Source organism: Colius striatus, chromosome Z (assembly GCF_028858725.1).
Source record: "Colius striatus isolate bColStr4 chromosome Z, bColStr4.1.hap1, whole genome shotgun sequence".
NCBI classification, from domain to species: domain Eukaryota; kingdom Metazoa; phylum Chordata; class Aves; order Coliiformes; family Coliidae; genus Colius; species Colius striatus.
In genome coordinates this window covers 59,807,970-59,820,732 of record NC_084790.1, presented here as the reverse complement: position 1 = coordinate 59,820,732, position 12,763 = coordinate 59,807,970, and the positions used below count along the sequence as shown (strand labels likewise).

The 12,763-nt window shown below is 41.2% G+C and overlaps 1 protein-coding gene across 5 annotated transcripts in view; it reads right to left on the bottom strand.

Annotated features, from left to right (window-relative positions):
- ADAMTSL1 (ADAMTS like 1) overlaps positions 1 to 12,763 on the bottom strand; it is a 418,285-nt gene that overhangs the window by 35,698 nt on the left and 369,824 nt on the right. For all 5 annotated transcript variants that reach the window (XM_062017375.1, XM_062017376.1, XM_062017378.1 and 2 more), the window contains 4 exons: positions 11,801 to 11,954; positions 9,352 to 10,492; positions 3,186 to 3,313; positions 1,352 to 1,480 (listed from right to left, as the gene is read on the bottom strand). In XM_062017375.1, coding sequence (XP_061873359.1) covers positions 1,352 to 1,480; positions 3,186 to 3,313; positions 9,352 to 10,492; positions 11,801 to 11,954 — 1,552 coding nt within the window. The remainder of the gene's footprint in view (positions 1 to 1,351; positions 1,481 to 3,185; positions 3,314 to 9,351; positions 10,493 to 11,800; positions 11,955 to 12,763) is intronic.

Here is a 12,763-nt window from a genome sequence, read left to right as displayed (position 1 = left end):
CTGTGTCTTTGAGGCTTCTCTATCTGAAGCTGAGAGACTCCAGACAGAAAGATCAAAAATGGAATTTTAGTTCACACAAAACTTTCACACACTGTCAGTGCAAGTAGCCATGCAGGGGCTTTCAGAAAAGACCACAACATTTACCTACTTCTTCCTTGAAAGACACTGGATATCAGTCTGATTGCAAGAGAGCATCTAGTGTTTATGTTGAGAGGGTAACAGAATCAATGAATTTACTCCTTAGTGAACCACTAAGAAAAATGATACTGCATTTTTCTTTCATTGATCCCTCTGAGAAAAATTAATAAACTGGGATCCCAGCTTAGTGGTTGCACAGCTATTGTACGTGCTTTGCCAAAGGATAGATGACCCAAATATTCTTTTAACGGAAGAATTTGCATAGGGTTGTGGTTGGCATCAATTGGAGAAGGAAAACTTAAAACCACTAAGTGCATAAAATGAGCAGTAAGTGTAAAAAAATGCAGGACATTCCTATATTTGTAGTGTAAATGCCTATTTACAATAATCTGAAGTAGCTGTCAAGGAGAAGAAGGTAAAACCTTCTAAGGAACTTCATAAATGTATCCATAGAGTTACTTGTGTAACTCTCAGAATGACCCACTTCCTGTTTTGTAAGCGGTATCCCTCCCCTTCACCCTCATACTATGCCTGCAAGTGGAGTGAATCAAAGGTCATCACAATTCTTCTCCTATTCCTCATGCCTATACTGACAGCATTCCCTGCAACAGCCATAGGTCTGCAACATGCAGACAAGGTCAGCCTTCTCTCTTTGGTCACCATTCAAAAGAGGCAACTGCCATTGTGAGACTGAGGCACACTCAATCTCTAGCTGGAAAACAGTTTAAGGAAGAACCCTGTTTCAACAGAATTCTCCTGAATTCATGCACTCTCAAGATGAAAAAGAGTGTGGTAATATGCCTTTAATTTGAAAAAAAACCCCAGAGTTTGGCTGGAAAAGAAGGAACTAGACAGAATGTACTTTGAAAGCCTCATCAATGAGGAAATGAGTGTCCATGCTTGTGTGCTCTCACCAAATGCTCTCAAGGTGTACAAGTTTTGTTGTATCCCCATCATACTGTGTATCTCTAACAAAGACATCCATCATATTGTCCCAAATCAATTTTCTTAAGCCACTACGCCTTTCTTGTTGGTATTGATAATAAGAGGTCAATTTCTATGCTAATAATTAATGGAAGCAATGACGTTTGCTTGAGTCTTTGGAAAACATTGGGGTTTCACCCAGCTGCACCTGAAGACATCAATTTAGCAAAGAATCCCACAGAAATTTACAGTTGAAGGCATCTGCATGGGTCACCAAGTGATTTCTCACCTGCAACTTGGCAGCTGATAGTAATATTTGCTCCCTGGATTGTTTTCACTGTGCTTCCAATATCAACAGTGACAGCGGGTAATTCAGTGTTGATCACAGTAGCTCTTGATGCCTTTATCAGTGGTTTGCCTGAATAAAACAAGCATCACAGTTTATCAGACCAAGCACACTGGACTTGCAATGGGATAGACGGCCTGGGACACTCTGTGGAAGTACCTACACAAGACAGGTGGATGAGCTTTTTATAAATAAATGCTTTTATAAACACTTTTTATAATATTACAATGTCACCAAACTCCATGGGAAAAGTTGTCTTGGGAAAAGAAAAAGCATACTTAGAGCAGTGGCAGAATAACGTCAAAGTCATATGGACACACTTGAGAACCAGCTTAGTCAATAAACACCAGTGCACCTGAAGCTGCAGCAAGGTGTTTTCATGGTACTGCAACCAAAATACCACCCTTTACCAAAGCCTAAACATAGGAAAAAAAAAAAAGCCATAAGGATGTCTACAAGCACATTACTGGTGCAGGAGGTTTAGAGAAACAGGAAAGGAATTTCTGCATATCAATCACATTTTGTTTAATGGAAACACTGGGATTGGGAAGATCAGATCATAACCAGAAAGTTTTCTCCTAATGGTTAGCATGAAAAAATGAAGACTATAAACAAGCTCCACAATGTCATCAAAAGATTAAAAATCAGTTAGCTATTCAATTCATAAACAAGTAGCAAACCATTGAGAAAAATGCAAGCATATTCCACGATCTTTTTTTTTTTCATGCACGTGTTAAACTAATCAGAAAAATTTTCAATGAAATAAGCTTTCAGCCCCAGTCGTGATCTGTCTTAAAGATGGTCTGAGCTTTATAGTTTATTTTGAGGAAGTACTTCCATTAGGCCAAAAAGATTGCTGCTTTGTTCCAAAAACTGCTCAGTATCTCATTTTGATATTTATGGCCTCATTTTATAAGATGTTCAGCTCTCTGCCTTGGATGTGAGATGGAAATACATACTGCTTCAAAAGCAGAGTTCAACTTGAGCCTGGGATGCATGAATGTTAAGTCATCTGAAAGGGTTAAACTACAGTCTTGATAATTAATTATAATCAAAAGCTAATAGCTGTCCTGTGATACATGTATGCTTACTGCTCAGTTTATTTTTCTACAGCTTCACACAAAATTGTCTCCACAAATTATGGTGTGCAAAACCCCTGGATTTTAAACTCACTGGAGCAATATGGTGAGAATAGCAGTTTTGAGTGATGATTTTTTAACCTCATGTTCAGCTTCTTGCTGGTGCAACACCAGAGGTTGACTGTGAAATCGCTCTTTATAAAACACTACATTTTCCTAGCACCAGCACCACTGCCTAGCTGCCTGGGATTTAGCCAAGTCATTCTGTAGCAGTGTAAAAAAGGATCAGGGTCTACGTTTCTGCCTACATGTAACATGTAGCTTTGATGCAGATCTTCTTTTTCCCCTCTGGGAGATTCAGCTGTTCTTCTAAGAGAGACATTACTGCATTCTTAGATTTTCTTTATGCTCTGCTTACCTGAAATTTGGTATGAAAAAACCCCAAGCTTGTCACCAGATATTCATTCCTCTAATCATACATGGACACATTGGCAGCTGATGGTCACCGTTGATGGTCACTGGGTGCCTCCAAATGCTTTCACATTCGGAAGCAGTAAAATGGAGAGGTCTGAAAACCCAATAAACTTTCTAGCATTCCTAATGTGTTTCTTTTTGCCTTTGTGATAAATAGGATTTTCCTCTCTAAGATCTCTCCTTCAGAAACGACAATCTTGGAATCACAGGGAGTGAAGTATTACCTGCTAGAGTGATAGCGATGGAGACAGAGTCAGATCCCAGGGCATTGGATGCGTTGCAAGCATAGAAACCCACATCAGCTTCCACAGGTGCTAGAATCTGCAAAGAGTCATCAGGCTGAAGTAGCATCCTGGAGTAAAGCAGAAGGATGCAATACTCTCTTAGTTTGTGTAAGCATGAAAACATTTACTGGGATTTTTTCAGGTTTAGGTAGTATTTTTACAATTCAGATATTTAGAGCATCTTTTAAAATCTACTAAGCAATTTAAAGTCTTACATTGAGACAGTGAGAAAATTAAATTTTAGTCTCATTTCCAGTTCCTCTACTTCTGATATGTGTATGAGAGAAAGACCACTGAGTACTTTCTGCCCATGGTTTGTGAAACCTCCCTCTCTGTTGTGTCACTTCCTATATGATGTTGAATGTGTCACCTAGTCTCCCTGCCTTCTAGTTCTGCAAGGTGAGGATAGCAATAGTAAAAAAAAAAAAAAGCCAAATTATTGCAAGGAAAAAAAAGTCATGAAACCTGTTGAAGCTAGGCAGGAAGAAGTGAAGTGAATGACAGACTGAGTATTGAAGCCTGAAATAGGCACCAAACTCTTTGACTGCTGGGCAGTTTGTACAGACTCAGTAGTCTCATTGCTCCCCTAACAGTGAAGAGAGAGAGGAATACTCATCTTCTCCCTAGGCTGAACAAACTGTTTCTCTTCTTTGACAGTAAGAGGAGCCTACCATGACCTTGGTGTATTGCCCATGGTTAAATGGGATGAATATGTCCTCACAGCTCTTATGAATGGCTTGTTTTCACTGCCTGGCTTTACAGTAGTGCAGCTCTATCAGATCCCGACATATACTTGTTTAAGTCCAGCATTTGGGCTTTTCTCAACGCCTATGCACCCTTATTTTCAGCACAATGCAGTTCACTGTTATTGTTCCTTTCTCTCTTTTTTTTTTTTTTTCTTTAGCTGAAATTGTTGCTAAAACCTAACGAATAAATTACTTATCAGCAAATTTCCACTGCTGTTGTATGCACACATCCTGGAATGGATGAGTTTCTTTCCACTGCCATCCCCACAATGAAAACAGTTGTCTTATGGACCAAAAAGCAGCAGATACTTGACCTTGCACAGCAGTGTGGGTGGTAGATCTCTAAACCAAACCAGACTGGGGGCACATATCAAAATGTATGATATGAAAAACTCCAGAGTTAAAATTACTTTTTGACACTTTTTTGAGTAATAATAATTATTATTAATAGAAGGAAAGAGCTGCTTTCTTTCAACGAAGTTTCGCAAGCATCTGGAAAAATGCATGTTTGCAAATGAAACACTAACAATTTTAAAATTGCATCTTTACTTGCACAGGAAAAAAACCCCAACAGTTGAAAGAATTCCCTTCCCACTCTGCTTTCAAGGATTTTTTCTTTATTACCACTCAGTTATAAACAGGGCTGACTTCTAGTTAACTGTTGCTTACAGTGCCAGCAATGGAGAAATTTCTCTACTTACAAAACTTCTGTTAGCATGCATCAATCTCCCACATGAAAACTTATTTTAACACTGATTGGTTCAATCTCTACACAGAATTCATTAAGGCTTCATAATATGTCTCAAATTATAGTAGCATATGACAGTTAAAAATCATGTGTGTTCTACCCGCATGTGTACAAGTACAGTGTGTAGGCTCATCAGTCAGTCCTGTATCAAATCAATACCTATAGCACCCTAAAAAAAAAGTTTTAAGAAATGTTTCTGTCACCTTCATGTTGAGGAAAGAACTTGCTTAATATTGCACCTTGTAAAACACAAGACATTATAATTTGTTTGTTGTTAACTCTGCTGATGAAATCTGTCAGTTTCAGTCACCTCAAGCACAAGTATTTTGGAAACAGGATAGGGAGGTATCTGGCTTAAAAAAAACCCAAAAACTCAACACAGCACCATCTTCCTATCTTTTCAACACAAGTTTTAATGTCCTTCTCTATAAACAAAGCTAATATCCTCTTATTTTCAAGAATTCTTTCTGTTATTTGTGTGTCACAATTAGGCATAGCTGCTTCTCTCGAAAGCAGAGCTTTTATTATTGCTTTTTGTATAGAAGTATTTTGCTTGGATTCCCTATTTGCTTGTACATTGCTATGTTTGTTAGGTATTGAGAGGCTTGTCAGTGGTGAAAAAATAGCAGCTATAGCAATGCTTTCTGTCAGTAGCATGTCTTCAGAATCTCATTTATGGACTTAATACAGCTTGATGTTGAGTCAGTCTCATCTTAGTTGCTCCAGACACACCTAACTCTGTATCACCTACTGCTTACATTCTGTTTCATGTCCATTTCTGTTTTAGAAAAGTTGAGTTACTGAGTAACAATGGGTTCCCAGTGATGGAAATGACAGCATACTTGGAAGGCTTATTAAACAAGTGATAAACCCCTCAAAGATTTTTATTTTTAAAGATTGATTCCTAAGGAAGTTCATCTGAATTTTGACTGAAATAAAATATTTTTCATAATTTCCAGAAGAGTCCAGACTTTGACAGAGACACCAGCAGGCACTGAAACTGCCCTCAGAACCCATACTGGTGTTATTCTGATGCTTGAAGCTTAGAAGAGAGTATGGACACTTATGTTAAAAACACACTCAGTCAAGTCAACTATCTTTCATTAGAACCATGCGGATATTTTGAACTGCTGTGGCTTTTTGTGTCATATATTATTACTCTATTGAATAAATGAAAAACACTTTTTTTTGAGGGGAAGGAGAACCTTTCTCGACCTACTAACCACAGCCCTTCTAATACACCCCAGTACGGCCATGAGGGCACATTGCTGGCTCATGCTAATCCTGCTGTCCACCAAGACCCCCAGGTCCCTTTCCCCTACACCACTCTCTAACAGTTCATTCCCCAGCCTGTACTGGTACATGAGGTTATTCTTTCCCAGATACAAGATGCTACACTTGCTCTTGTTGAATTTCATTAGATTTCTCCCTCCAGCCTGTCCAGGTCTTGTTGAATGGCAGCACAGCTGTCTGGCTTGTCAGCCCCTTCTCTCATTTTATTATCGTCAGCAAACCTTCTGACAGTGCCCCCTGTTCCCTCACCAAGGTCATTAGTGATTGAACAGTACTGGTCCCAGCACTGACCCCTGAGGGACTCCACTAGATACAGGCCTCCAAGTAGACCATGCCCCATTAAAAGTGTCTTTATCTCAGTATCTGGTGGTATACAATATGGGAAGCTATCACCCAACCTACAACCAGCAACCTACACTCTAAAAATCACAGTACAAACCAAATACTATCAAAATCTCAGTATACTCTTCAGGACATGAGCTGAGGAGCTACAGCACAACTCTCTGACCTTCCTCACCAAAAATGTACCTCTGATATAAGTACAGGAAGGCCCACCTGTATTAATTTTCTTATTCCCATTAAGACAGATGTGAGCTGAAAAATTTGGGGTTTTTTTCTCAATTCAGTGGCTGGTGAAGTATGAAGAAGACAAGTTGCAGAGCTAAAAGACAGCTCAAGCATGCTAAACACCTCTGCATACAGATGGCCTCACAGTTTACAGCAGTATACGGCGAGACTGCTTAAACTGTGGCTTTCATTTACACAGCTCATTGGCAGCCAGTAAGAACATTCTGAGCCAAAACCATAATACTTCTGTTACTAACCCAGCAAAACATCCACAACCCAATTTTTATATGCACCATGATTTCTAAACTTCCATTAACTCCAAAGTTATGTATGTTGAGTAACTCTGAAGCCCAGAGCACTGCTCATTTCCCCACCCACTCACCAACCTGGAGGAGCAATAAGTGATGAGTAGAGAAGGAAGTTCATTAAGGAGAAACTGCCTCAACCTTAAAAGAATAGTTGTCAATGAATAAGGTTCCTAATTGGGAGATACAGTGTAGTCCTCTGAGCCTTTCCAATAGAAATTTTGAGTATGCATAGTTGCCCGATTATTCAGAAATACAACACAGCATTTAATGCTATTTCAGCCAAAAAACATTGAAAGGCATTGTAAAATAATAACAAAAAAATCCCCAACCTAAAATTTTGGAAATTGTTAAGACTGTTTTATTGTCAGCTAAAAGAAATCTGCCTGCTGCTACACCATGACTGCTTATATAGTATGTGATAAACTTGTCCATTTCTCGTGAGTATAGTGTCCAGCATTAACCACATGTGGCCTTCATGTAATCTCCATTCCCTCTCTAGCACACCACAGAAATCACAGGCATTTTAAGTAGAGGAAAAAAAAAAATCCCTTAATGGCACAATTCCAATGAGATGTAACCACTGGCAATGAAAATCTATATACAAAACTTCTGGGAGGCCATGAAGATATTTTCATAGGAGAATGTCCAAATAAAGACATACGCCTAGGTATTGACTAAGTCTGTATCTGCTCATCTACCACTTTATGAAACAGATGTAAAGCTCTTTGCCTGTAGTGGTTTTGACTGCATCAGATTTTGGTAGCAGGGGGCTACAGGGGTGGCTTCTTTAAACAAATTGCTGCCGGAAGCTTCCCCTGTAGCTGACAAGGCCAATGCCAGTCAATTCTAAGATAGACTCACTGCTCACCAAGGCCTGGCCTATTAAGTGACTGACATAATGCCTCTGTGAATAATGTATTTGAGAAGAGGAAGAAGTTGCTGTGCAGTTGCTAAACTGCAGCGGTAGCAGAAGGGAGTGAGAATGTGTGAACGTCTCCACAGACACTGAGGTCAGTGGAGAAGGAGGGACAGGAGGTGCCCAGGCACTGGAAGAGAGATTCCCCTGTGATCTTGTAGTGACTTTGCTTGGGCCAGGTTTCTGTTAGTGGGGGATCTACAGAGGTGGCTTCTTTAAACAAAGAGCTGCCAGAGCTTCCCCTGTAGCTGACAGGGCCAATGTCTATCCGTTCTAAGACGGACTTGGAGCTGACCCAGACCTGGCCAATTAATGACAGAGGTAACGCCTCTGCGATTAACATATTTGAGAAGAAGTTGTTGTGCATTTGCAAAACTGCAGCAGCAACAGGGAGTGAGAATCTGAAAACATCTCTGCAGACACCAAGGTCAGTAGAGAAGGACGGGGAGGAGGGTGCTTAGACACTGAAAGAAAGACTCCCCTGTGACCTGTGGTGAGGACCCTGGTGAGGCAGCTGTGCCCCTGCATGGAGGCCACCGGGGAGCAGAGATCCACTTGCAGCCTGTGGAGGACCCCACGCCGGAGTGGGTGAATGCCTGAAGGAGGCTGTGACTCCATGGGAAGCTCATCCTGGATCAAGTTCCTGGCAGGACCTGGGACCCTGTGGGGACAGAGGAGCCCATGCCAGAGCAGGTTTGCTGTCAGGACTTGTGACCCTGTGAGGGACTCAGGATGGAGCAGTTGGTACCTGAAAGACTATTCTCCTGGTGGATGACCCACATTGTGGCAGGGTGTGAGGAGCTGCCCCTGTGGGAGACCCCATGCCAGAGTAGTTCATAATGAACTGTAGCCCATGGGAAGGACCCACACTGGAGAAGTTTGTGAGGGACTGTCTCTTATGGGAGACACCCCACAGTGTAGCAGTGGGAAGTGTGATGAGGCCTCCCCCTGAGAAAAAGCAGCAGCAAAGTCCATCTGTAATGAACTGACTGCAACCTCCATCCCTTATCCCCTATGCCACTGGGGGGGAAGGAAGTCAAGTCCTAGGAAGAAGGAGGGGTGAGGGAAAGTGTTTTAATATTTGATTTTATTTCTCATTTTCTCTATTCTGTTTTGATTGTTCATTAATAAATCAAATTTTCTCCCCAAGTTGGATGTGTTTTGCCCATGATGCTAATTGATGAGTGATCTCCCTCTCCTTGTCTTGACTCACAAACCTTTCATTATATTTCTCTCTCCCCTGTCCAGTTTAGGAGGTGGAGTGATAGAATGACTTGGTGGGTGGTTACCTGGTCCTCAGCCAGAGCTAAACCACCACACTGCCACACCTGATCGACTTGGCTTTCAGACCTTGCTGAAGAGTTACATTGCCCTGTTTACCACTTCACGTGTGTTAGACTTTTTTCCTGCTATGAAATCTGACTGTAGCAACATATGGTTTTGTCCATGGGACCAACAGGCAGTAAAACATGGAAACGGAGGATCAAGATATCAATTATCTTCTTAGAAGTTAAAGAATATGTTTTACCTATCATTGTATTTCACCTCCTCTCCATTCTTAGCCCAGCTGATGGTGGGTTTTGGATTTCCCACTGCTTCACAGTGAAGCAGCACACTCAATGTGCCACTGGCTAGGACCACCGTCTGTCCCAGGTGGGTAACAACCTCTGAAGCAGAAAGCTGTTGTGCTGCTGAAATTTTTCGGAGGATGGCAGGCTTTTGATGAGGCCTATGCAAGCCATTTACTAAGTCTACAGACGTGGGAAGAAGTGTTTCAGCAGATGATGTCCTCAAGGAGCTGGTAAATCCAGAAACACGTCTGCGGAGAGGGTACTCCACCGAGGCCAGATCTACTCTTTGCCATGATGCTTTGAGGACAGATTCCTGGTGCTCCAAGTGGCTTTTGAAAACCTCACGAGACAGCTGCACAACAAGCTGCTCAGCATAGACATCTTTAAGCTCCTCAGGCTGTTGAGACAAATTCCTTATGATATCATCTAGACGTTTCTGCTCTGTGACTATTGTTAATGGCAGGCTGTACTCCCGGCTTTGGTCCTCCTCTGAGGATGTGTTTCTCTCAGTGGACTCTTGGGCTTCCCAGGGCTCCAGATTTTCCCCTGGCCAGCCTCTGTGCTGTAGCAGCCTCAAGACAATATCATCATACCATCTGCTGGGGTCAGCAAGGTGCCCTTGCTTTTCATTCTTGGTTTCATTGAAGAGAATCCCATTGACGTGTTTCTCCTCTGTTCTCAAGGCTTCATTTAAGTTGGCCTTTTTTATGGCCTCTTCCTCCCTAAAACCAGTTGGCTGCCCAGCAATTATCTTCTTGTTATTTCCAATTAGTTTAATTACAAAATGCTCCTGTGCTGGCCCTGCTGTGCAAATGTATGTCCCGGTGTCTGAAGGCTTCAAACGATGGATTTTCATATACCCATAGGGTGCAATCGTGATCTGAGCTGAGCTGACCAGCCTCTTGTTATCCTTTTTCCAAGTGATCATTGACTTCCGGAACCTTCTTGTGGGGCATCGCAGAATAACAGAGGTTTTTGGCAGCAGGTAGGCATAACCACCCACAATAAAATGCAGCCTCTTCTCCTTCCTTGTCTGGATGTAAACTTTCTTTACAGCCATGATATGAGGTCTTTGCTTGTGAGCAGGCCTGTTATGCCCTGAAATATCATTAATACCATTAATATGTGACACAATTAAACAAAACAAATAATTTCTTTTGTTGCTAGCAGCATTTGACCCATTAGACAGTAACGGAAGAAACTATCCACCAGCTGCTGAACATTAAATTGGAGTGATCAAACTAAGAGGAATAGCAAGGCACACTTTAGGTGTACAAATGTAGTTCCACTCAGGGTACATACAGCAACCAAAGGGACAGGGACAAAAGCTTTGCAGGAGGGAGAAAACTTGAGTGGACATGTACTTCTTGTTGTTAAAACACTTAAATGAAGATTATTGCTTAATAAATACATTGAAAAATGAACGTTTACCATCCAGAACCTGTACAGCAACACAATTTTGAAGCTCACATCAGTAAGGTAATGGTGAAAGTGCTGCTACAGTAACATTGAACCGAACAAAACTGTCTGGACTAGGCTTAAAAACACAGTAAATACTAAAGTACGCTAGTTTGGTGTGTCCTTCCAGTTTCCAGATCTCGATGTCAGAGATCTTTTTAATGAAGCACTAAATAAGCAGCATAGGTATATTAATAGTAAATACCAAGCCATATTTGGTCACAGCTTTGGTTCTGGATGTTAGATTGTATTTACTCCCTGCCATACCCAACATTTAGCAGTTTCAGACTTTATAGTCAGCTTTAAGCTGAAGCTAAACCGACTTTGCAACTTTTGCATATCCAGTGGCCTTACTGCAAGCCAGGGAAGGGCATACAGGGTGACTGCTGCTCTTGTGAAGGGCAATAGCAATGAATGCATGAAACACTAACATAAAATTCATCTAACTTGTGTTGTATGGTTCATTATAAATCCCAGGTCACAGAAGGTTCTGAGTGACATAATGAAATAATAAGTTTCTAAATGATCTTCAGCAAAATACCTTATCAGTCATATTCTTTGTATTTGTTCTAGCAGAGAGTTTATTTGCAATTGTCCTCAAGCTGCTGTGCTGTATTCTGACCCTCTACATTCCAGTTGTGAAATTCAGATCTAGATCTGGGTCAGAATTTTGAGCTAGGTCTTGCAGAAACTAGTAGCTCGCTTCCAGCACTTTGGCTCAAACCCAGCTCCAACAGTAAAATTTATAGCTCTCATCCATCGACTTGCCTTATTGCTAAACAAAGCATACTTATTCACAGGCAGAAAAACTGCAGCATCAACCACTCTGCCAGACCAAGTAACACTAGCACAAGAGAAGGTTATGGAGCAGGTGACAAGATGGACTCCTTAGTGATGGACATCTAAGGTCACTTTCCCCAGATAGTTTCAAACATCTTTTCCACTTACTTGCACAGGTGCCTAGTGCACAGGACCTGATCAAGGACGAGAATGGCAAAGGTGGGCACAGTGAGGAATTGATGATGAGAAATCCTCCAGTTTTCAGTATCCTTCTGCAAATGGCATTTCGACTCTGGGTGCCCTCTCCGCAGCTCACTGAACACTAGAAACAGAATAAGAAATGTTAGGAACAATGTGTGTTAAAAGCAAATGAGTTCTTCTTGTCACACACACGCTCTCACCTCCATATCCACATTGTACACTCATACTACAGTACAGATGAGTTACAGCTTTCAAAACATCACAGTGCAATACAGCAGAGCAACATCTGGCCTTTCAGATATGAACAGTGAAGGAGATGACATATCAAGTATTTTCTCCCCTTTGAGGCTTTGAATCTTGTCACACTACAACATTTTTTTTGTCTCAATTAGTGCCCCTTATTTCAATTGCACAGTACCACAGCACAAAACTTGTCTTTGTGCTCTATTTTGAATGTCTGTTGGCTGGATGAACTCCTGCTCGCAGCCAAGAACAGACCACATTGAGTTTCACTTCATGGATACACCCCATTCTGCTAAAATCTGGCCTAAACATAGTCTTTGAGCTTTACTGTCATAAATCTATTAGAAAGAAGAAATGAATGACTGTTTCAGGTTACCAATGAATTACCTCAGTCTGGTAGTTACCACACATGGCTTAAGTGACTGAGTATAAATATAACAGTAGACTGTGGTGCTTGATGCACAGGTGGGTATTGTTTGATGAAATTCAACGTGCCAATTTTATTTCAAATTTATGGATACAGCATCACAGAAAGTGAGAATTCAAGCATTTCCATTGCACTGGGATACAGGCAGCAGCCTGTAGAGGATCTGGAAAGTGAACTGAGCGCTGTAAAGCAGGTAGCACAAAGATATACATGCACTTCTGCCACCTGTAGATGTACATACTATAATGGGAACTTAAGAC